We start from the raw sequence: 25,171 nt of genomic DNA, 5'->3' as shown, positions 1-25,171 counted from the left end.
GGGATCTACCATGGGACTGGTCTTGTTTGCTAGCTGTGCCCGTGTGGTAGTTCTGGGGAGCATATGTTTTACACCCTTGTTTTAATACCTGATACAGTTATCAACTTAAAAATGAAAAGAAAAGGCCAGTTCTCCATTGAACTGAGACATCCAGGTGGATGAGCCTAGAAAACCAACCAACACACAGCCTACCACGGCTGAATCACGAATAAACAGAAAATTTGGAGAAAATGACAAGTAACAAAATTTAAACAGTAATCAAAAATCTTCCACCAAAAAAAAAAAAGGCCAGCACTAGATGGTTTCACCGGTGAATTCTACCAAACATTTAAAGAAGAATTAACGCCAATCCTTCCCAAACTCACTGAGAAAACTGAAGAACAGAACACTCCAGTTCATTCTGCGAGGCCAGGATTATCCTGAAATTGAAGCCAGATAAAAACATTAAAGGAAACTATCGGCCAATACCCCTGATGAACAGATACAAGCGTTTTCAACACAATACTAGCAAACTGGGACTTCCCTGGGACTAGATCCCACATGCTGCAACGAAGAATCCTGAGTGCCACAACTAAGACCGAGCACAGCCAAATAAATGTTAAAAAAAAAAAATACTAGCAAACTGATTTCAGCAGCATAGTAAAAGGATCATGTAACCATAATCATGTGGAATTTGTCCCTGGAAAGCAATGAAATGCAATAAATGGGATCTACCACGTTAACAGAATGAACGGCAGAAACTGTATGTTCAGTAGATGTAGAAAAAGCATTTGACAAAATTCAACATCTTTCATGATAAAAGTTATCAACAAACTGAGTACAGAAAGAATGTGACAAAAAGAAAGCTAAACATCATACTTATGGTGAGGTGTTCAGAGCTTTCCCACTGCGACCAGGAATAAGACAGGGTGCCCACTCTCACCGCTTCCATTCAGCACTGTGCTAGAACGACCTGGCCAGTGCAATTAGACAAGAAAAAGAAATAACAGGCACCTGAATGAGAAGGGAAGAAGTAAGGATTGCCTCTGCAGATGATACGCTCTCAAACACGGTCCCTACAGACCTGCATGTGTGGTGGGAGCAGCGTCCACCAAGGGGCACAGTGACAGGGACACTGCTCTTTTATGAGTAAGTGACTGATCGCAATTAGTCATCTCTGCTTCTCTATGTGGGCTAAGAACCTGGAGTTTGATTTTCTATTTACCTTTTACAGCTACACAAGATTTTATTAGTCCAGGTGCTTTACTTTGATTTTCTAATTTTTTTTCTATTGTCATAATTTCTTCATCTATTTATTTTGTCTTGGTATGCTGCTGCTGCTGCTGCGGCTAAGTTGCGTCAGTCGTGTCCGACTCTGTGTGACCCCATAGACGGCAGCCCACCAGGCTCCGCCGTCCCTGGGATTCTCCAGGCAAGAACACTGGAGTGGGTTGCCATGTCCTTCTCCAGTGCAGGAAAGTGAAAAGTGAAAGTGAAGTGGCTCAGTTGTGTCCAACTCTTAGCGACTCCATGGACTGCACCCTACCAGGCTCCTCTGTCCATGGGATTTTCCAGGCAAGAGTGCTGGAGTGGGGTGCCATTGCCTTCTCCGTTGTCTTGGTATAAAGCGCTTCAAATCCTTTTTGGAACAAGAGAGTATACATTCACAAACACATCATTACCCAGATTGATTTACCAAAAGCCAAGGAGTCTTATCATCTACCTCCAACCTATTTTCTCACCCTTCCATAGAACTCTAGTCATAATATTCATATGGAAGAACTGTTATATTTTGGCTAACCTTGTGTACATTTTTGCTTGGGTGCAGCTAGGAGCACGGGATTAACAGATAAGCAGATTTGGTTTGGGTCTTGGATTTGCCTAAGACCATGTGGCCCCAGGCTTCCCCGGTGGTGCAGTGGTAAAGAATCTGCCAATGCAAGAGACACAAGAGATGCTGGTTTGACCCTTGGGTTCCCCTGGAGGAGGAAATGGTAATCCAGTCTAGTATTCTTGCCTGAAAAATTCCATGGACAGAGGCGCCTATAGTCCATGGGATTGCAAAGAGTTGGACATGACTGAGTACACACACAGGTTAGCTAAAAAAGTTTTCGTGGCCTTAGGCAAATTACTTAACTCCTCAGAATCTCATCTCTAAAATAATACCTTGAAGGCATATTATAAAGATTAGAACTATTTTACTTAAGGCAGTAAAACATACTTTTGTTTAATTGCTAAGTCTTCTCTCTTTCTTGACCCTATGGACTGTAGCCCATCTGTTCTTGGGATTTCAAAAGCAAGACTACTGGAGCAGGTTACCATTTCCTCCTCCAGAAGATCTTACTGACCCAGGGATAGAACATCCTAAGAAGTTGAAAAACAGGAAATGTTAATAATTGCTAAATTCCATTTGCCGTTCACTTGCTAGCCGATGTTGGGAGGTTGAATAACCTAGCTTGTTTCCTTTTACACAATTATATGTCTAGTTTTTCAGGAGTGGGATGGATAACAAAGCATCTAACAGATTCAATTAAGTTGAATGCTAAAACTACCGCACAATTGCACTCATCTCACATGCTGGTAAAGTAATGCTCAGAATTCTCCAAGGCTTCAGCAATACGTGAACTGTGAACTTCCTGATGTTCAAGCTGGTTTTAGAAAAGGCAGAGGAACCAGAGATCAAATTGCGAACATCTGCTGGATCATGGAAAAAGCAAGAGAATTCCAGAAAAACATCTATTTCTGCTTTATTGACTATGCCAAAGCCTTTGACTGTGTGGATCACAATAAACTGTGGAAAATTCTGAGAGAGATGGGAATACCAGACTTTCACCTGACCTGCCTCTTGAGAAATCTGTATGCAGGTCAGGAAGCAACAGTTAGAATTGGACATGGAACAACAGACTGGTTCCAAATAGGAAAAGGAGTGCGTCAAGGCTGTATACTGTCACCCTGCTTATTTAACTCATATGCAGAGTACATCATGAGAACCGCTGGACTGGAAGAAACACAAGCTGGAATCAAGATTGCCGGGAGAAATATCAATAACCTTAGATATGCAGATGACACCACCCTTATGGCAGAAAGTGAAGAGGAACTAAAAAGCCTCTTGATGAAAGTCAAGGAGGAGAGTGAAAAAGTTGGCTTAAAGCTCAACATTCAGAAAACTAAGATCATGGCATCCGGTCCCATCACTTCATGGGCAACAGATGGGGAAACAGTGGAAACAGTGTCAGACTTTATTTTTTGGGGCTCCAAAATCACTGCAGATGGTGACTGCAGCCATGAAATTAAAAGACGCTTACTCCTTGGAAGAAAAGTGATGACCAACATAGACAGTATATTCAAAAGCAGAGACATTACTTTGCCGACTAAGGTCCGTCTAGTCAAGGCTATGGTTTTTCCAGTAGTCATGTATGGATGTGAGTTGGACTGTGAAGAAGGCTGAGGGCCAAAGAATCGATGCTTTTGAACTGTGGTGCTGGAGAAGACTCTTGAGAGTCCCTTGGACTGCAAGGAGATCCAACCAGCCCATTCTGAAGGAGATCAGCCCTGGGATTTCTTTGGAAGGAATGATGCTAAAGCTGAAACTCCAGTACTTTGGCCACCTCATGTGAAGAGTTGACTCATTGGAAAAGACGCTGATGCTGGGAGGGATTGGGGGCAGGAGGAGAAGGGGACGACAGAGGATGAGATAGCTGGATGGCATCACTGACTCGATGGACGTGAGTCTGAGTGAACTCAGGGAGTTGGTGATGGACAGGGAGGCCTGGCGTGCTGCGATTCATGGGGTCGCAAAGAGTCGGATACTACTGAGCGACTGAAGTGAACCCTGTTGACTCCACATAGAAAACCCTTTTCCATCCTTTAGTACCCAACCATTTACTATGTTCTAATTAAGAGGGTCTTTCCTATTATTTTTGAAATTAACTGTTCTGTTTTTGAAGGTACTGTGGATTTTTTTTTCTAGGCCTGTCTTAAGGTTCTTGTCTTAAGGTTCCGAGTAATTTGGGAGACAGACTGTTTTGTTAAGCGTGGTATTCCCTCAAAAGACCCTGCATGTAGTTGGTGGTCACTAGTTATGGCTTCGAATTAATTTTTCTGAGGCTACTAAGATAATGTTAAGACTCCTTTCTTTCGGCTTACTTGGCCTCACTTAACACTTAGCTGTCACCTTCCTGTTAGGATTTTGTGAAAATGTGGGCAGCAACAAAAAGAAAAGATCTACATATTTGCAACTGCACATTTTAGTGGCTTACACCAAAGGAGTGACTTCTGGGTATGTCTTCCTGGGCCCATGATGGATGTTTTGGGTAAATTCGGGCTCCAGGCTTTTTGGCCCTGTGGCTTGTACGTGGATGCTTTCAAGAGCCTTCCTGAAACAACCTGGGAGATGAAGCGTTGCTTTCCTGTAACTGGAAAACGCACATCAACACACAGGTCGGAGATCAAGCAAGGGGCACAGGCAGAAGCCATGGCTGGCTGGTTGCTTTTACCTGCCTCCACCTGAAAAGCTCCTTCTCACCACCTCTGCCCTTTAGAAGGGCACCTTTCCTACTCTGGCATTCCGTGGTGGCTCAGACGATAAAGAATCCGCCAGCGATGAGGGAGACCTGGGTTCGATCCCTGGATCGGGAAGATCCCCTGGAGGAGGGCATGACAACTCACTCCAGTATCCTTGCCTGGAGAATCCCATGGACAGAGGAGCCTGGCGGGCTACAGCCCAGGGTGCCACCGAGAGCCGGACGCGACAGAGCGACTAACACACATTTCCCCCACTTACTTTACCGATGGCCGTACCAGCCGGGTGAACTCGGCTGCCCAGCACCTCGGGAGACCCGCCCGCCAGGCCGTCCGTCCGCCCGCGCCTACGCCCGGCACCCGCTGCCCTCCGTCCGCCCAGGCCCGAGCGGCGGAGCGCGCATGCGCAGGGCGCCGCTCCCCGCCCCCACCGCGCGCCCGCGCCCAACGCCCCTAGCGCGGCCCGCCGGGCCATGGAACCCGCCGAAGTTGGCGCGGGTCGAGCTCTCCCGTCCGCTCGCTCGGGCGTCTTTCCGCCGTGAGGCCCGCGGGCGCTCGCCCGGGGCTCGGCGGCCGCCCGGGCCGCCCCGCCCGCCGCCCTCGCCCGGCCGGGCGCGCGCCGCGCCTCCGCGGCCGGTCCCCGCGCGTGCGCGCTCCGCCGGGTGTATGTGTGTGAGTGTGTGTGCGGCCGAGGGGTGGGCCGCCGCCGCCGCCGACGATGCCGCGGGGCCGCCCCCCGAAGCCCAAGGAGAGCAAGGCGCGCGGCGACACCGGTAAGCGGCCCCGGCCCGGCCGGCCGCGCTGTGCCGCTCCGCGCGAATATAGTCCCCGGATGCGGCGCGGGGGGCGCCGGGAGCGGGCCGGGCCGGGGGCGGCGGGGCGGGCCGGGTCGGGGCCCGGGGCCTGGGGGGGACGCCCCTCGGCGTCAGGCGCCAGCCAGCCGCTGCCGCCGCCGCCGCCGCCCGACTGCCGGGCCGAAGGGCGCGGGCGGAATGATACCGGCGCGGCGCGGCCGGCCCCTCCGCCGGGCTGGGCCTACTTTTCTGGGCCGCGCGGGCGGGCGGCGGGGCCGGGGGCGAGGCGCGCGCCGCCGCCCTCCCCTCCTCCGTCCTCCTCGCGCGCCCCCGCCCGCCCGGCCCGGCTCCCGCGGGCCGTGGGAGGCCTTTCTGAGGAGAAGGCGCCGGCCCCGGGGCGCCGGGCGGCCCCAGCGGCTGGGGGCCCGGTGCGGGGGCCCCCGCTGACACGTGGGGCCGCGGCGGCGGGGCCGGCGCCGGGGGGTGCCGCCTTCCGGGCCCGCGCTGCCCGGGGGCCCGGGCTTGAGGAGCGGGAGGACGGCGTTCTGGAAGCGCGGCCGAGCCGTGGGTCCCGCTGTGCCCGCCGCAGCCTCAGGCTAAGGGCACGCCGGGCGCACCCTTAGGGCCGGCGGCGGGCGCTCCCCCGGGCCGAGACCCGCTTGGCCGGCCCCCGCAGTGTGCGGGGCGGCTCGTGACCGGCCGGAGCTCGCGCGCGTGCCGAACGCAGTCTGGAAGGAGGTCTTCAGGACTTATTCTCTGAAGTTTATTGATTCTTGTTGTTGACAAGGACTTCTGCAGAAAATGAAGTGCAGTGTCTTTCAACTGTCTACTTGGAAGAAGGTTTAGGGTGGAGGAAAAAAAGACACAGTTTGCCTTGGGATAAGGCTGGGACCTCCTGTTCCAACAGTCCTCTCCGTCAAACTAGTGACATCACGCCCTGTTCACCTGGCATTTCAAGTCCCAAACTAAAGAGAGTAATTATCCTATTCTCCGAGACAGCCCGTGGCTTTGTAGCTTCTCCTCAGAAACGCGCTTTCGGTTGGCCTCCTTCTCCCCCCCTCCCCCGCTCCAGGGTGACTCCTTGGCCCACTGGTTATCGCCTTGGCTTCCGTGGGAGCCTTGACTGGTCTCTGCTTGTCCTGTCCTGTAAATCCATCCCCTGTCAGCCTGAGGCAGCTCTCGAAAACGTAAATGAGATGGCCACATCCGGATTCAAACTATCCGAAGGGTCTCTCGACCCTTTAATTTAAGATCCCTGCCGGGCAGGACCCTCATTGACCCGGCCTTTGTCCGACTCTCCTTTCTCTGCCCTTGTACTCAGCCCTTTGTTCGTTGAAGGTGCTGGTGTGTCTCCGCACCCCTATTCTGAGCACCCAACCCTGCCTCAGTCTTAGGGTCCTGTGCTTCAGCTTCCTAGGAGTGGTCTCCTCAGACCTTTCTGAAAGTGAATGGCGCCCCCATCAGCCATTCTGTACCATAGTGGTTCTGAAGCTGTCGTTCACCGACCCCTGGGAGTTCCTGGAGACACTTTTAGGGGTCTGCAAGGTAGATGTTTTCTTAGTAGTACTAAGACTGTTGGACGTTTTCACTGGGTTATCATCTGCACTAATCATACACGGGCTGTTGGGGGCAAAACTGATGACTCAGCAGTAGTCAAGGTGGCAGAGGCCTCCTATTCTGAATTTCACTCAGGAACAACAGAGAATGCGGAGGCAGATGTGAGGAGCCTCCTGTCTTCTATTAAACCAGACATTGAAAAGCATTTACAAAAGTGAAAACTTCTTCCGATTGCTTTTGAAGAGTATGTTTTTCATAAAAATATTTTTGTTAACATAATACATTTATTTTTCAGTGAATGAGTGTTTTAAAAGTTGTTGGTTTTAATTTCTAGTAGGGCAGCTGTCGATAGGTATAGCCTATATAAAGTTAGGATTGGGGGGGCGGGGTCCTCATTGATATTTAAGAATGTCCTGAAAGAAAAGATCTGGGGACCGCTGCACTAACAATTTACGATTTTAATGTTTTTCATGATCTGAAATTATTTTGTTTGTTTTTTGGTGTCACACATTGTGAATTTTATTCTAAGAAAAACCTGGAAGGTAGGTGGGGATTTTTACAGATAGAGGAAATGAGGCTCAGAGAGGTTAAGTGATGTGGAAGGTGCACCTAGCTGGTGTCAGAATTGAGTTTGAATCTACATTGGAGTCCAAAGTGTGCAGTGCATTGTTCTGCCGTGATCAGTATAAAGCCCTGCATATGGGTTAACTCATTTCTTCAACTAGTATTTTAAAGCCCTTCTTGTCATAGGTGGGCACTGTGCTGAGGGCTAGGGGCGTAAGGGTTAACAACAGAGACAAGGTCTCTGCCTTAGCTCCCAGGACAGTGTGTGTCCTCTGATGGCAGGAGCACTTCATGGCAGCAGATGACAGGCGCTGGAAGTCAGGCTTCCCAGGGAAAGCGATGTCAGAGCTGAAACCTCCAAAAATGACCCGGGGGCGGCCTGCTCAAAAATGTCGATAACAGTTTTTAAATATCGAACTATAGCTAATTTATGATGTTGTGTTAGGTTCGTGTGTACAGCAAAGTGATTATCATACACATTATTTTTCAAATTCCTTTCCATCATAGTTTATTACAGGATACTGGGTAGAATTCTCTGTGCTATATGGTAGGTTCTTGTGGTTTATTTTATATATAGTAGTGTGTATATGTTAATCCCAAATTCCTAGTTTGTTCCCGCATCCATTCCCTTTAATAGTCATGTTTGTTTTCTATGAGTCTATTTCTGTTTTATAAATGAGCTCATTTGTATCTTTTTTTTTAGATTCCACATATAAACGATATCATGTGATATTTGTTTTTTTCCAACTTACTTCACTTAGTATAATACTCTCTTGGTCCCTCCATGTTGCTGCAGATGGCATTCTTTCATTCTTTTTTACGACTGAGTAATATTCCATTATACATGTGTGTATGTGTATATATATATGATGTGTGTGCATCTATATACATGTATGTATGTACCACATCTTCCTTATCCCCTCTCCTGTTGATGGCCATCTGGCTATTGTAAATAGTGCTGCAGGAAAACTGGGGTGCATATATCTTTTCAAATTGGAGTTTTCTCTGGATATACATCCAGGAGTGGGATTGCAAGATCATGTCACAACTCTGTTCTTAGTTTTTAAGGAAGCTTCATACTTTCTCCATAGTTTATATTCCCACCAAGTGTAAGAGGGTTCCCTTTTCTACCCTCTCCAGCAATTGTAGACTTTATGATGATGGTCATTCTGACTGGTATGAGGTGATAACTCATCGTAGTTTTGATTTTCATTTCTCTGATCATTAACAATATTGAACATCTCTACATGTGCCTGTTGGCCATCTGTATGTCTTTGGAGAAATTTCTGTTTATGTCTGGAGAAATTTCTGTTTATGACTTCTGCCCATTTTTTGATTGAGTTTTTTGTTTTTTTTTTTTTGTTTTGTGTTTTTCCTATATTAAACTGTATGAGCTGTTTGCATGCTTTGGAGATTAATCCCTTGTTGGTAGCATAAAAATGTTTCTTAAGGTAATAATCAGCTTTAGGCCATAAGTAGACTTCCCTGGTGGCTCAGACAGTAAAGAATCGGCCTGCAGTGTGGGAGACCTGGGTTTGATCCCTGGGTCGGGATGATTCCCTGGAGGAGGACATGGCAACCCACTCCAGTATTCTTGCCTGGGGAATCCCATGGACAGAGGAGCCTGGCGGGCTGCAGGTCCGTGGGGTCACAGAGAACTGGACTCGACTGGGCGACTAAGCACTGCACAGGCCATAAGTAAAGAAGTAAGCCTCATCATCACTACATAGTCATTAAATTTTTCCCTCTTATCTCCTCCTGAGAGTTTTATAGCTTTAGTTCCTTAAATTGAAGTCTTTGATCCATTTTAAGTTATTTTATGTGTGGTGTGGAGTGAGGGTCCACATAGATTCTTTTACATGTGGATGTCCATTTGTCCCCATAACATTTGTTGAAGAGACTGTTTTTTCAGTGAATGGTCTTGGCCCCCGTTTTGAAAATCAGTTGGTGATGGGTGGTGTGGGTTTATTTCTAGACCCTTTAATTCTGTTCCATTGGTCCTTATGTCTGTCTATGTGCTAGTACCTCATCTAAATTTCAAGTATACTATAAGACTTTGTAAAGTAAATACCTAGCCAGGAAAATTATGAGTTCTTGTTACACTGCCTCAGATTGCCTTACAAACTGCTGGTGGTATGCTTGTCATACGAAAACACTATCTCTGCACACTTTTTGGAAATATGTGATTGCTAATCATTATTATTTCCTAATGCTCATTGTTGCATTGATTGAAAATACTTGGCAGAGAACATATAGCAGGTGGGGTAAAAAGGCATGAAGTACATATGTAGGTATCGGGCAGAATGGTGAAATGCAGAGAGAACTGCTTTTATTGTGTTAATTGTCTGAAAATTATTATTTAGGGGAACATCCAGTCTTTCTATGCAGTGACTAAGATAGAGGTCTTAGTTTTAAAGAGATTATGCCTAAGTAAATATGAAGGCTACTTATTGTAGAAGGTAAGGGATAGTGTATACCAGCCCTGAATGCCTTTATCACTCTGGAACGTCACTGTGGTGCTTCAGAACTTGGAAGGTCACAGCCATTCCAGGGATTGCGGTAGTAATGGCTGGCAGATGTGGAGTCCTGGTTTCCTGGCCAGGGCAAGGGCTGGCAGACTTTTTCTGTAGGGCCATATGGTAAATATTTTAGGCCTTGTGGGCGTTAAGTTCTCTATTGTAACTCAGAATTGCTGTTGCAGCCGGAAAGCTGCCACGGTCATACGTAAACCCACGAGTGTGGCTGTGTTCTATGAAGCCGAGTTTACCCGAAAGGCTAGGCGCTGGTTAGTTGACCCCAGTCTGGAAGGAAAGACAGGAATACAAAGGAAAGTTGCATATTCTGTCACTTTACTTTGAGTAAACTTCATGTTGGTATATAACATACAGACAAGAATGAAAATTATGTTCAATGATTTTTCACATGAGCTTTCTCATATAATCAGCACCCAGATTATATAGGTTATAATAATAATTCATATGATTATACATGTAATTTCTTAGATTAAGAAATGAGACATTACAGCACTCTAGAAATCTCCATCTGATCAGTACACATCTGATCAGTACCCATGTAAGACTGATCACTGTCCTGGTATCGCACAACCTAGATTAGTCTTGTCCATTTGTTGAACTTTCTTAGGTGAAGTCATTGGTAATATCTTCTTAGGTCTGACTGCTTTTGGTCTGTTTTCCGTTGTCAGTCTTTGTTGCAGTATACGAAACTTCGAGCTGCTCCATATCCTCATCAGTCCTTGGTTTTGTCTGACTTTAGTTTTAACCGTCCTCTTGGACGTGCATTTCACCTTGTTGAAAGCTGTGTTTTGTTTCTCGTTTTGTAACTTGGATCTTCACAGCAGCTCTGTGAGTGGGCCGTATGCAAACATGTGGTAGTTTGCAGAGACCCTAACTAATGGTTGGCTGCCTCGAGACCGCTCTCATGACCCCCAGTCCGGCGTTCTCTGCTGTTCCTGGCCTGTGCCCTGTGACCCCTGCCTTCTGTGGACGCCTCTACTGTCGGATCCTTACAGTAAAGAAGGCGTGTCCCGGGCAGGTACCGCCCGTTGGAAACCGGGACTCCTCCCGGGCTGAGCTCTTGCAGTCCTGCACAGCGCTCTGTGGCTCTGCTTTGCGTTGCTGCAGCGCTGCCATCAGCTGTCCATTTGCGGAGATGAAAAACAGAACGGCTGTATACGTCCAGAAATTAACTTTTTCCATTGTCATAAGGGCCGTTACACTCAGCAGGGCTGAATCCTTCTCAGAAAAACTTGCTTGTGTTCAGACCCTGAGCCTAGAATTCGGTGTGTTAGCCAGAAGGTGAGGCCGTAGATAACTAGGGGTTTATTTTGCCATCATTTTAATGTTCTGTGGTTTTGTTAAATTTGGATAATGTACATGTATGTCTGAATGTACATCTACGTGAATTTAAATCCTTTCTTTAGAAACAAAGTTTACAGGTGGGTCTGAGCTCGTGGGTCCACTTATACTTGGATTGTTTTCAGTAGTAAATACTCCAGTATCATATGTTCGTGGTTGGTGAATCCATGGATTCAGAGGAACCGTGGATATAGACGGCCACCTGTAAGTTACCTGGGTTTTCGCCTGTTGGAGGGTCTGCACCCCTGAACCCTGAGGTATTCAAGGGTCAACAGTATCCATACAGAAGAAGAGCAGTTGGTGGATACCTGACAAGCTGGAAGGGTGTTAAAGCTAAGTTAGGTATGAGTGGAGGGCGTGAGTCAGTGAGGCTGAAAGTGGAAATAGACATACTGGTCCTGGAAGCCTCAAACTAATGTGAAGAGACCAAAAAGTCATTCGCTTTGGTCTAATCTCCACGTGTTTAGCAGGTATTTATAAGGCACTCATTATACACCAGGGCCTGTGCAAAGATTTGGAGATGCAGTGATGAAGCAGAAAGGGTCCGTGGGCCCAAGCACTTCAGAGTTTTACCTGAAAAAGCCCAAAGGAATGGTGACATACATGGGAGGAGGAGTAGAAAACTGGAGAAAAGAAAGAATTTTTTGTTTTTTTAAAGGAAACGAGGGAAAGAATGGTAGAGTAGCCAAGGCGGTCGTGGTTTCAAGTAGGGGTGATAACTGTCAGACTTCCCAGAGGCCTGTTGATGACTTCACAGAGCATTGTGGTGTCAGAGGCTGATGCGGTGAGGGCAGGCAGTTGATGGCTAGAGGGCTAGTTCTTGGAGGAATGTAGGGAAAGATGGAAAAAGGGAAGTAGGGCAGGTGCCTGTTGAGAGCAGAAGATAAGGGAGCTCAGCTTTATTTTGGGAAAATTCTTATTCAAAACAAGATAAAATCAGGTTAAAAGTTTGGGGCGAAGTTACTTTAGAAACTGAAAATGCCTCATCAGAGTTTATGGGTAGCTGAGATCTTAAATGCACAGTACCGAATAGTTTTAGTCAGGGGATGCAAATTTGAGTTAAATCCCGGGAACGCTAAGAATGCAGTAGGCCTTGCGGGAACCTGGTGTCCCATCACAGGCATTTTGTGTAGGAGAGATGGACCTTGGTCTTTCAGGATGGGGATGTGGACCACCTTTGCTGGAAAGGTGAGCGGACCGGCCTGATGTGCGGGCCTGTTCCAGGGGAGAGCAGCGTGTAAGCCAGCTCTCTGTCCCCTTCGTCACAAGCCAGGCCTGACTCTGGGTAGTCACGGCTTGGCATGATTATGGGGTGACAGGTAGGGTGTCGAGGGGCACGGATGCGTGTTAGAGAGACGGCCGCGCTCCTGGATGGTTCCTACGCGTCTGTCGCTGGAGCCGCAGGAAGCAGCGTCTTGTTTAATGTGCAGGGCTCTGTGACCCTCTGTTATTTGGGGTGGTGGAGAGACAGCTCTTTTCATGTGCTCTTTAGAGTCTCTGTTTACATAGAGTTACCCTGATCTTCAAACTCGTCTCCAGGGTTTTCTCAAGGGAGTGAAGTGTTCAGTTTCTGATCTTCCCTGATCAGTTTTTGTTTCCTTTTGCTGGAGAGTTGGAGGAGGCGGGCGAACAGTTGAAGAGTGGTGGGCGTGTCTGTGTGAGGGGAGCATCTGGGTGCACTGCTTGGAATTCTGGAAAAGTCTTAATCCATAAGCAAAATGACATCATTTTTCAGTTTTAAATATATCTCTTTTTTTGTCCCTTAGGGTTTTATCTATCAATCGCAGTCAATTAATTTAATTCTCAATTTTAGATAGCATATTAAGTGTAGTTTCAACACAGAGGCTATGAAAACTGTTTTATTCTGTGTCCTGAAAGAGCATTTTAATTTTGCATTTTAGAAATTTAAGTTTAGGGGCTTTTTTAATACCGTTTTCAGCCTTTAGGTTAAAAGACTTGGCTACTGAGTTCTTACAGCACGTTTGTCAACACGTATTTCACTCATGCCTTCAGTGTTTCTTCCCGTAGCAGGCTTTTCCAAAGTAATTAATGTGGTCCCAGCAATCATTTTCTTTGGACCTGAGGAGTCATAGAACGTTTTGCTATTAGTTTAGTGTAGAGATTTTGAGTTTATGGGCTTTGGATAGGATGTGGATAGAGTTAAGAATAAATAGAAGTTATGAATCTCTTTCCCTTAGTCAATCCATTTTGCTTATGAATGAATTTACAGTCTCTGGAGTTAACATTAGTATTTCTCGATGCTGGAGTTTGCTTTACTTGAGGATCTGCCAGGAGAGTTTTTGAAGCTATTGTCCACCTTTTCCATCTGCTTCTGCTCTGCCTCCAGCATCGATTCATCCCACCTCCCGCCCTTGGGGTTCTTGCTTTCAGGCAGATTTTGCTGTTTCCGGGGGGACTGTCGGCCACGGCGGGAGCTCCAGGCCGTCTGCTCAGAAGAGGGACATAAAAGTCTAGAGGAAATACTCGAGTGCTGTGTTCACCACATAGGAGACTTTCCTGAGCTTCGTTGAGTCTTAAAATTAACCCGTTACCCTACCTCCAAATTTCTAAATTCTACTATTTGAGGTCAAGTTGGATATAGAGAGTTATATGTAACATATTTCTGTCTCTGTATAGTTAATATATATTATGTATTTGTACCCAAATTATAAGGCTTAGAGTACTTACTCTCAAGATTTGGAGAGATTTAGGACATCTTTATTTCATGACATTCTTCTAAATTTTTGTGATTGTTGCGTGTTTATTCTTGTTTGGCCTGCAATGCAGGAGACCCGGGTTTGATCCCTGGGTTGGGAAGTTCCCCTGGAGAAGGGAATGGCTACCCCTTCCACTATTCTTCCCTGGGAAATTGCATGGACAGAGGAGCCTAACGGACTATAATCCATGGGGTCGCAAAGGGTTGGACACGACTAAGGGACTAAACACTTTAAATTTATAGCTGTTAACCTGAATGAGTTTATAGAAAGCACACAGTGGAGCCTGAGGGTTGTCCGTAGCACTGCAGTCCTTTAAAACCTCATGAACTACAGCTGTAAGAGAGGACAGGTTTTACCTCTTGACTTCATCTTGCTTTGCAGCAGCTTTCAGAGGTAGATTGAATTAGTGAATTAGCTTTTATATTTCTACTAGCATTTTGTTTACTGAGTGATTTAAGAAACTGGATTATTGATGAACTCGCCGCACAGTGACTCCAGAAGTGCCTCCTGATTTGTTGTGACTTGGAAACAGTATGGAGCTGGCAGGCATATTAAGAAATATGATGGCTTTTGTGTGTTGCTGAGTGGGTATCAAGCCTCGGGGGTTTAGTTTCAGGTTTCTTAAAACCCTGGGCTTAGTCATCTCTGTCTCAGTCATCACAGCATGTCTCATTTCTAACATAAAAACATGTCCTTTTAAGAAATTTAAGGTATCATTCATTTCATCTGAAATTTCTCATAAATCTGACATAATGTGGTTTTGAAACAGTAACAGGATAATTTAGTTTCATTTATGTGCTGAGAATAACAATTGGTATTTATTGTTTATACTTATGCAATTTTATAGATGGAGTTTTAACATTGAATGCGGAGAACACTAATTATGACTATCAAGTTCCAAACTTCCATAAATGTGAAATCTGTCTGCTATCTTTTCCAAAAGAGTCCCAGTTTCAACGCCACATGCGGGATCACGAGCGAAATGACAAGGTATGTATTTATAAAAAGGATGTCGGAAATGTGAGCGTTGAAACTGGAGGAACTGTCAAATCAGCATTCATTCTTATTCCTACATTTTGTATTATGTAAATGAAGATTTTGATGTTTTGTTTTTAAGCTGTATTTCTAGCCATGGTTAGGTGATGAGATAAAGTGAGAGCTTGTCTAGTGAACTAATGAAATTTTCTGTGAGTGGACAGAGAAATAATCTTAAAATATGACTTTCTTCAGTAGGTTCAATTTCCCACGTCTCGATGTGTTTTTTCTCTGGCAGGCAGTGTTACTCTCAAATGGTCTTGCATCTTAAGGAATTTGAGGTATTTTATTTTAGATCGTATTTCCGCAGGCAGCAACCCTCTGGTACACAGGGGTTGAACTCTATAGTGCCTCTGGTGGGATGTGTCAGGGTGGTTGGAACGTGGCAGCTGAGCCCCCATGAAGAGAGTGAGCGCCGAGCCCTCTGGGCTAGCGCTGCCTAAGCCAGTGAGTCTTCTGAGATGGGACTGGTGCCCGGGCGCTCTTTTCTGGAGGGCAGGGTGTGAGCAGCTCCAGCCTCTCTCTGGGCACGAGTGATGATGTTGTATCTGTGACCATGTGTTGCTAACACCAGAACCCACTGGGCGTTTCTCTCAGGTGGAAAATCTGAAAATCCCAACCCATTAGGGTCTATTTCCAAGAGAAATACCAGTGATTTTCTTTCTACAAGTAAGTGCTCGAACACCTTCCATTTGGGGGAAATTTTAGGTGGGGCTAAGCAGCGGTGTGACAATCCAGTGAGAGTTTTTATGATTACTTACTTTGTTTGAAGTGATTTTGTTTACAGCAATGGAGTTGTCATAAAAAGAAGGGGGAACGTCCTACCCAATAAGTTGAAGTCTCACTTTTGCTTTCATAGAGGTTACTTTCTGGTACATTTATATGCAGCATTTCTCATTAGAAATAATTTTCTACACAAATGTGATGTCTCTGTATACTGCTTTGAGAAATTCTGTAAGGAGCTTTCCCATGTCAATTTGGGATTTATTGACTTCAGGTCCAGAAGGACTTCAGAAGTTGCTTCTAAAGCTTATCTGTGGATTATGGTGCTTGCTAATGTTTGAATGACATTTATTGTGGAAAGATTGTGTTTCAGTAGCTTTTCGACTTTTCTCTCCACCTAGCCACATCGATGCGACCAGTGCCCCCAAACCTTTAATGTTGAGTTCAACCTGACCCTTCACAAATGTACCCACAATGGGGAGGATCCTACTTGTCCCGTGTGTAACAAGAAATTCTCCAGAGTGGCTAGTCTCAAAGCACATGTTATGCTGCATGAGAAGGAAGAGGTAATTATTTCGGCCTATACTTTGTTCACTGATTTTTAAAATGCATCTCATCTTGGGTCAGGAGGTTTTTAGGTTTAAACTAGTTTGAAAAAGTCTTTCGTGTAGGTGTCACGGAGTCCATTATCGAGAAACTCACCTTGGCCAGTCTCCAGGTCCCTGGTAAAGCATTTGTTTGTTTTCCGGTCATGTCAGAAGCTTAGGACGAGACTTTCTAATGTGTGGTATACTCGGAGGATCAAAGTTCATCCACAGTGGCTGGCGGAGGAGACCCCCGTTTTCTCTTTAACAGAAGTTAGCTTGTGTAGGATTCTGGGTGGCCGCAAGTGAACTTTCTGCCTCTGAAGACGGTAGAGTCTCCTTGCCTGGCTCCAGCATCCCCTGGCACATGGGCACTTGGGAGAAGAGAGGAAATTCGTGAAGACCCAAAGCAGTTTATGCCCCCAGTAGCAGTCCGAAAGGGAACAGTCTTGAGATGGAGTGAAGAACGGTGAGGGTGCGCGGCCCAGATGTACAGAGAGGCCTGCCTGTTGCTGGCGTGGGTGGGCTTCCTTGAAGTGTAAAACGTCAGCCCCGCGTTGTTACCACAGACAGTCAGGAACATGTGAATGTAGAAAAGAGAAGATAGCAGTCACCTCTAACTCAGCCACCCAGGTACCTAATTACAGGTAACTGTTTGGTATGGTTTTCTCTTGAGACAGAAAAACATACAATATTTAATTGCACATGTAACATCTGCATCCTGAAAACTGAGTTTGTACATCATGTATAGGTTTGTGTCCTCTTTTCAGGTCTTTTTTATAAAAATAATTTCTTTTTATCTTTTAAAATCTTATTGTATAAGTAATACATGTTCATTTTGGAAAAAGTTGGAATCTGAAGATTAACAAAAGCAAAAGAACCAGTAGTCACACTAGTGAGAGAACGCGTGCACAGCCGGCCCTTGAGCAGCGTGGGCCTGAGCTGTGCAGATCCACTTGCGCATGGAGCTTTTCAGTAAACACGTCCGACAGGACTGGGTGGTTCCGGGACCAAGGATGGGGAGCCGTGGACGTGGAGGGCCTGCTGTCAAGTTATGCTCGGATGTTCACCTGTGGGTCGATGCCCTAAACGTCCATGCTTTTCAAGGGTCAGTTGTGTTGTTTCTGGCTTTTGGGGGGGTATGCACAGACTTCCGTAATAGTTTGTTTAGGAACAGTGTTTCGGTGCAGTTATATCCTGTCTCGTCATCTGCTCTGTCCCTTCCGTATTTGTGAATGCATCTTTCCCTCGCTCGCTTCGTGAATCATGAGTGTTTCCCCCCACACTGCTATTCTAAATTGCTTTATTAAGGTCTTTAGCATCTGGATAGAGTGTCATGATATTTCTATCATTTCTTTCATTTTTAACATTTAAGTTGTTTATCCTTTTTCAGTACTATAAATAATGCAAATTTCCTCAAGATAGAGTCATGCAACTGGGTTTACTGCATTAACAAGGCTTTTTCACGCTCTTTGTAGAATGCCACCTTGTATTCTAGAAAGTGCGTGCCCTTCTGTACCTTCTGCAGGCCCACCTGTCTCACTCAGCTGTAGCACTGTCCAGAAATGGCCAATGTGTTCTTTTCAAAAGGCAGAAAGGGTTTACTATGGTATTTTAAAATACCTGGGAATCAGTTCAAATAGTAAGACTCAGACAGTAGAGAAAAGGGTAGAGAGTTAAGTCTCCTTCAGCCCATGACCTCAGTTCTCCCAGGAGCAGCTTGTCTGGGGGCGGTCAGTGCACACACAGACCTCTGCGCCCCATGAACGCAACCGAGTGCTGGCGTGCTGTGCTGTCCTCTTCAGGTGACTGAGTCCCGGCTACTGTTTCGGCCCCCGCGGTGCTACGTGGCATCCGCTGCCCTGGCCCGTGGGGCTGCCCTCAGGCTGGGCGTGGGTGGTGCGGCCTCGAGTTGCTCAGTGAGGGGCTGGGGGGCTGCGGGCGCAGGGAGCCGTGCAGCTGAGCTGACCAGGGGCACGAGCGCAGACACACACGAGAGGATCGTGTGCATGGAATGCCGGGATCGCTGCTGCGAATTGATGTGTGTGTGCTGGGTGGGAGGGGAGCGTGGGCTGTGCCCACAGCACCAGTCAGCTGGGTGGCCGTGGGCATCGACGTCCAGTTGGGACCCATGTGTGATGGGAGGGGGGAGTTGGGTGTTGGCGGAGGGCTGCAGTGCTCTGATGCGCTCGAGGCCGGTCAGCCGTGCGGGAAGCCTGGCAACGGGGGCCCTGTGAGGTGGGCCTCCCCTCCCCCGGTTCTGCGTGCATCTGCACAGGGCCCCTGCCGGCCCTGCCGTGAGCCCGGGGGACCATGCAGGGGGGCGCCTGCCTCCGGGGTCAGGAGGGGTCTGTGAGGTGGCTGGGGTGTCTGCCGAGCACTGAGCAGCACCTTGAGGCAGATTCCTGTGGGCAGGGCAGAGGGCTCCTGAGACAGCCTGGGAGAGGCGAGGGTAGCACTGGGCGCCCGTGCCCAGGGGCGCAAGAGAAGGGCCAGGGTGGCCCCCGGGAGGGGGCAGAAAGGGCAGGTGTTACAGGTGAGGGGCCTGAAGGTGGTTGCTGTTTATTGTGTCTCATACTCTGACTTTAGAAGTTTCATCTTCAGACAGATGGGGGCTGATAAGAACACCACACGTTTCCCTGACAGTCTGCTGGCTGCTCAGCGGTCACTGACATCACCCAGCACCGCCTGCCTCTGCAGGAGGCACGAGCAGGGGCTCTGACCGCAGGAAACGCAGTGCAGTGGACAGGCTGTGTGCTGCCCTCCAGGCCTCACGCTCCCACTGGGACGAGCCCGGGACCCAGGAGGATGGGAGGCCCATCCAGGCCCCTTGGGGTTGGCAGGTGTGATGTGGCGGCAGCTACAAAGCCTCCCGTCCGATAGCCCGTGTCAGTTGTGGTGCAGCGTGTACTCAATCCTGCTTTCACCACATGAGCTAATTGTACACAAGCCAGGGTTTACTCAGAAAGTTCAGGGAAGTTTCAGAGGAATATCTCCTGAAATGTACTCACCTGCTCATTTGGTAAAAAAAAAAAAAAAAGTACATAAAAAAGAGGGTGGTTCTGAGCCAGAGCAAATAAAGAACAGGGCTGGGAATGGGGATGGAAAGTCACGGTTTGCATCGCGACTGTAAGTCGTCGGTGCAGGGCAGGTGTTCTGCCTGCAGAGTCAGGGTACACGTGGCCCCGCCGCTGCATTCGAGGGGGGCAACAAGTTTTGTTGTTAGATGGTTTAAAAAATTTGACAGTTCGCAAGAAAGAAATTTCTTTATTATCAGCAAGATACTAAGAAAACAGCAGTTTGTTATTTCCTTAGATTATTAAATATTTACACTAACTTAAAAGTCATTTAAGTTGAAGTCATTGGATTGCTCCAGGTATCCCATTCAGCTTCGTCGCTTCCACAAAGGACGCGCTGAGTAGTGTCAGTGAACGGCCTCATTCAGTGAGGTTTCTGTGCATTCACGAGGCCATCAGGTGCGGTAATTAGAAGAAAGTCTAGTGGGAAGAGATAGCTTTGCATTCTGTTGTGCAGAAACAGCAGTTTATGTGCACTGACAGGTACCTAGAGGCGTTATGGAACGCCTCACTTTGGCACTCTTGCGCTGTCCAGCAACTCACGTGCGTCTCTGGACTTGGCTGTGGCAGCCCTGGGAGGGCAGGTGTTGCTGTCCCCACTGTTTCACACCCCTTGGGCAGTCAGCACACTCAGGTGCACATGGCTGGTGAATAGGGCCTTAACGTGAGCCGAGGCCCAGCTTCAGAACACCGGGGCTTGCGCTGTCCTCACTGAGACACTGCTCGTGGTTTAAAATTGACCCTGGCTGTATTTTCAGAAGTCAGAACAAAAGAATGAAATACATGTTAATATATTTACGAAAATACAGCCCAAGTATTTTAAGTCGCACATTAGAAGTTGCTGTGCTGCTTCGCGCCTTACCTTCTTTTCAGCGAGCCTTTGAGATCCTGTGTGTGTATCTTATGCTAGCTCCACAGGTGCTCAGCCAGGCACGTCTGGATGCAGCCGCTGACTGTTCTATGATGAACCTTCTATATAAACCAGACAGAAGGAGTGATAGGTGTTTCCATTTAGGAACTTACCAGCTGTCAGCTTGTTTTAAGGAAGTCTATTAAACTATCATCTTAATTTAAATTCTTTCTTGACCTTTTTGTGGTGTCCAAGTCCTGCTTCAGAGTTTTCACAGCGTAGATGGACAAAGTGCCATTAACCAGCAGTCAGTTTGAAGCAGCTCACTTTGCTCAAAAGCTGTAGTGTTCTCTCCTCCTTTCGCCTGTGTTTCTGTCAACAAAGAAGTGATTCTTGTATCCTTGTACTTAGACCCCGCGTGTATCTTTTGAGAGGCGAGGCAGTGTTTGCTCGCCAGGAGGGTGCACTGCGTGTGTCAGCGGTTTAAGCGGCGAGGCTCTGGCGTGTCCGCATGCTCACAGGTGTCCTCTCCCCCTTAGAACCTCATCTGCTCTGAGTGCGGGGATGAGTTCACCCTGCAGAGCCAGCTGGCCATCCACATGGAGGAGCACCGCCAGGAGCTGGCCGGGAGCCGCAGTCACACCTGCAAGGCCTGCAGGAAGGAGTTCGAGACGTCCTCACAGCTCAAGGAGCACATGAAGACACACTACAAGATCAGGTGGGAAGCCTTCCCCGGCTAAAGAAAATTATACCATGGATGAAAAATTGGCACGCTGCTTTAGGGACAGGAGCAGGGCGACTTGGGAATGTGGTGCTGGGATGGCTTTCATAACCTGTGGTCCGTGTCGTGCAGTAGGACAGATAAGGTCAAAAATGAAACGTCAGACTGAGGGTAGACGTTTTTAGCTGTATTACAATGAGAACAGCTGTAGAACAAGGTACTGGCAGTACACTTTTAATGGGCAGGTAAGAAGGTGTGTAGAGTGGACTCACAGGGCCAGATTAGCACCCTTTTTAGTGAGTTGGTTTATTTGCACTACATGGAGCTTGCACGTGTACAACACTGTGCTTCGTGTGTCTGCAAACAGATAAGTAAAACTTCATTTAATCGTTAACAGACCGCCCTTCACGCCAGGATACTGCTGTGGTCCCCGTTTTGCAGATGAGAAAGCCTAGGCTGGAGGTTTCTGCCCAGCCTTCAGGATGCGGCGAGGCTGCTTCTGGGGGCTGGAGCAGGGAGAGCCAGGGCGCAGGGCAGCGGCTGAGGGCCAGGGAGGTGGGAGCCTTCTCGCTCCGTGTGTGTGGTTGATCTCTCCTTAAAGCTCGCTCTGGTTCTGGAGCGGCGGGGTCACAGGGACCCCGCTTACCGCGCGCTTTCCTTCTGGGACCCCAGGGTGGCCGGCACCAGGCCATACAGCAGGAACATCGACAGGAGCGGCTTCACATACCCCTGCCCGCACTGCGGAAAGACGTTCCAGAAGCCGAGCCAGCTGACGCGGCACGTCCGGATACACACAGGTGTGGGGCGCCTGGGCTTCTGCAGGGCCTCTGACGAGGCCGGGGGGCCAGACTGTGGCCTGGAGCCCGCCCGGCCTGGACTGGGGCCTCGGCTCCCCTCCAGCTTGCGGAGGCCCGCGGTGCTCCTTTGCGATGGTGGGGAGGTGGTGGTAGTGTGGGTCTGCGGCCTCAGGGAGGCGTTCTGCCTGGAGGGGCCAGGTGTGTCATCTTGAGTTTGGGTAACTTAAGAAGTATTTCTCTTAACCCATCAGATGCTTACACAGTGTGGAGTCATATTTTGATCATCTCTCTCCCTCTCCAGGTGAAAGGCCATTTAAATGTAGCGAATGTGGAAAAGCTTTTAACCAGAAAGGAGCGCTGCAGACTCACATGATTAAGCATACGGGTGAGAAGCCCCACGCCTGTGCCTTCTGTCCCGCCGCCTTCTCCCAGAAAGGGAACCTCCAGTCCCATGTGCAGAGGGTTCACTCCGAGGTGAGCGTGTCCCCGGGGTGTAGGCTTGTGACGGGCAGGCTGGGGTAGAGCGGGGAGGTCCTCACAGGAGTGCAGACGTCACAGGCTGCACAGGTGCCCCCGGAGTGAAGGGTGAGCCCGAGGAACTCTACTTGTTAAATGTAGATAAAGGGTTTGTGCAGAGCAAACCCTGTTTAAAAAAGTACGTGCGTTCGGGCTCAGTCATGTCCAACTCTTTGCGACCCCATGGACTGTGGCCCGCCAGGCTCCTCACATGGGATTCTCCAGGCCAGAGTACTGGAGTGGGCTGCCATGCCCTCCTCCAGGGGATCTTCCCTATCCAAGGTTGAACCTACTTCTCTTGCATTGCAGGTGGACTCTTTACCACTGAGCCACCTAAGAAGCTCCCCAAAATACATATATATGTATATATCTAGACAAGTACATACATACACATGAATATATATGTGTATATATAAAACATGTGAACCTTTTTGGCTTATATGGAAATATACTGTTTTTTGTCTTTTTACCAACAATATTATAGCTTTGATGAGTAAACGTTTGAAAATAATCCTAATACCATTGTTAGTTACGGTCGATCAGTCTGAACGTAAACGTTCTGTCATGCCTTTAGTGAGCCCAAAACACGGGCGCTTCCAAGTGTAAGGAGCTGAAAGACGAGGTGAACCTGAGGAGGAAGGGTTTTCCTGTGCTGGCACAGCTGACCTTGTGTACAGCCCCACTCACGTTTTCTGTCCGCATAGCCCTGGCCAGAGTATTTGCCTCCATACTGTACGTTAACCGACCATTTCAGCCAAACCGATGTTCCCGTGTTTCGCTGTCTCCAGCTGATGCTGATCTGTCAGCCTCTGGAAGTAGCTCTCTCCTTCCGGTTCATCTTCGTTCTCATTAACTGCCGTGATTGGGTGTCTTACTTAGTCTAGTTGGAGATAATGAAGAGGTATTCAAGCAACACAAACACTCTTATCATGGATCAGTTATTTTATGTACTTACTTTGGAGGATGGAAAATACCACAGTCCTAAAAGCAAGTGTATATCTTTTAATTTTAGCCTTGGTAAATCCTTAGGCAACAGTAAAATGAAGAAAAGCTTACATAGTTCTGATAGTTTACAAGCAGACTGAGAACTCGTATGCAGGGAAGCTGCTTTTAAAGACTGTTTGCTGTCGAAGGCCCAGGGACCCTGGGAAGAGTATACGCAGACTCGCGAGGGTGCCTTTTGGTCTGCGTTAGTGCCTCTCGGAGCAGCCTCCGTGTGAAGGGGATTGCCGAGGAGTAACTGTGTGTCTGCACACACGGCACCAGGAAAAGGAGGCTGAGAACTGCCCGGCTTAGGAGAGCCTTGTGGGAAGGCCAGGTTCACCTGCCCCGAGCTGGAGACCCCCGGGGCCTGTAGTGGGACTGACTCTGGTGTTCTGGGAACAACCCCTAAAGATTGCTTGGAGTGTTATCTAATCCTGTGGTGAGGCTAAGCCGTGGACTTGCTCTTCTCGAGGTGCCAGGAAGATGGCGTCTCCCCCCAGCTCAGAGCTGGCTGGCACAGCTGGCAGGACCAGCACTGGCCCTGAGGGCAGGGCGAGGACTGCTGGGCGCTGCCTCCGTGCCAGCGGCCCTGCTCGCTCGCTGCTCTGCGCTCCACTTTCTGCTCCGCCGGAGGCTTAGAATGTGGCCACTGATGAGACGCAACTATTGGAACTGGTGGCCGCCCTCCTGACTTGTATGTTTAAGATTCAGAGTAAAAGTCTTAACTGTCTGGCCTTGGTTGTTGAACACTTAAACCATTTTATTGAACACTTAACCATTTAAGAAATCGAGAACAGGTCACACTTTTTTTTTTAACTAGAGCACAGTAACTGAAAACTGTGAGTTTTCACTCCCGAGCCAGTTCTGATTTATAGAAAAGACTGAAATTTCAATTAATCTCAGACCAAAAATACTGATACAGAGTCAGGTCATTGATTCTAGACCTCTCTAACTTAAAAGGTGTAATAAAGAGTTACATTATTTCTGTCATTTTAATTGAATGGTTAGTTATAATTTGCCATCATGTAAATATTTTAATCTAACGATTAATTGTAAAACATTGTTTTTCTTTTTTGTTCTTTAAGGTCAAGAATGGCCCTACTTATAATTGTACAGAATGTAGTTGTGTATTTAAAAGTTTAGGTAGCTTGAACACTCACATCAGCAAGATGCATATGGGTGGACCACAGAATTCAGCAGGCGCTACAGAGACTGCTCATGTCTTAACGGTAAGGTCAACCAGCTGATTGATAGAAGGTGTTCTGTTACCAAAATCTGTCATCCGAAGTATGACCTTTAAAATGGAATAGAATCGTCAGTAGTACCATAAAGGTGCTATGAAAGTTTCCTCTATGGAAGTATGGGTCCTACTTTTATTTGTTTGCTTAATTAAAGAAAATCAAATTTTTGGAAACTTTAAAATAATTTTATGTGATTCTGATTTATGGGTTATCATCTGAACCAGTTAGAAATAAGGCCAAATGTCATTGTTATAATGATATAACAATGATGTTATAATGGTACAACATCAAGTTGTAATTCCTACAGTCAGTGTTAACTGATGATTATTGAATATTCTTTATGCTTGTGTTCTCACTGAAGAATCACTTCTCTTTTTAAAGTGATATTTCCCTGGGTCTGATGTGACGGTGATTCTTCTTCCTGAAACCTTGCACTTTTGGGAAACTAAGTTGTATTTTCCAGTACACGCAGTAAGGGCTGTGACTCAGAGCGCGCCCACTTGGCTCCTTCCTGTAGACTGGGGGCTCAGCCTCCGTCTGCGGCTTCTCCTGCCCTCTCAGCTGAGCTGCTTGATGGCGTCTAAGTGTTGAGCATGGTGTCCTGACCACAGCAGACAAGTCTCGCGAGTGCAGAGG

The 25,171-nt window shown here is 47.6% G+C and overlaps 1 protein-coding gene across 3 annotated transcripts in view; it reads left to right on the top strand.

The window, feature by feature from the left end:
- The window catches only part of ZNF236 (zinc finger protein 236), a 69,814-nt gene continuing 49,790 nt past the window's right edge, over window positions 5,148-25,171 (top strand). For all 3 annotated transcript variants that reach the window (XM_018039622.1, XM_018039621.1, XM_018039623.1), the window contains exons 1-7: window positions 5,148-5,273; window positions 14,855-14,997; window positions 16,167-16,331; window positions 20,816-20,994; window positions 21,670-21,794; window positions 22,096-22,268; window positions 24,380-24,523. In XM_018039622.1, the coding sequence (XP_017895111.1) occupies window positions 5,219-5,273; window positions 14,855-14,997; window positions 16,167-16,331; window positions 20,816-20,994; window positions 21,670-21,794; window positions 22,096-22,268; window positions 24,380-24,523 (984 nt within the window). In that variant the 5' untranslated portion in view covers window positions 5,148-5,218. The remainder of the gene's footprint in view (window positions 5,274-14,854; window positions 14,998-16,166; window positions 16,332-20,815; window positions 20,995-21,669; window positions 21,795-22,095; window positions 22,269-24,379; window positions 24,524-25,171) is intronic.

This window comes from Capra hircus, chromosome 24 (assembly GCF_001704415.2).
Source record: "Capra hircus breed San Clemente chromosome 24, ASM170441v1, whole genome shotgun sequence".
Taxonomy (NCBI): Eukaryota; Metazoa; Chordata; class Mammalia; order Artiodactyla; family Bovidae; genus Capra; species Capra hircus.
The sequence above is the reverse complement of the archived record's forward strand: the minus strand, read 5'-3'. Positions and strand labels throughout refer to the sequence as shown.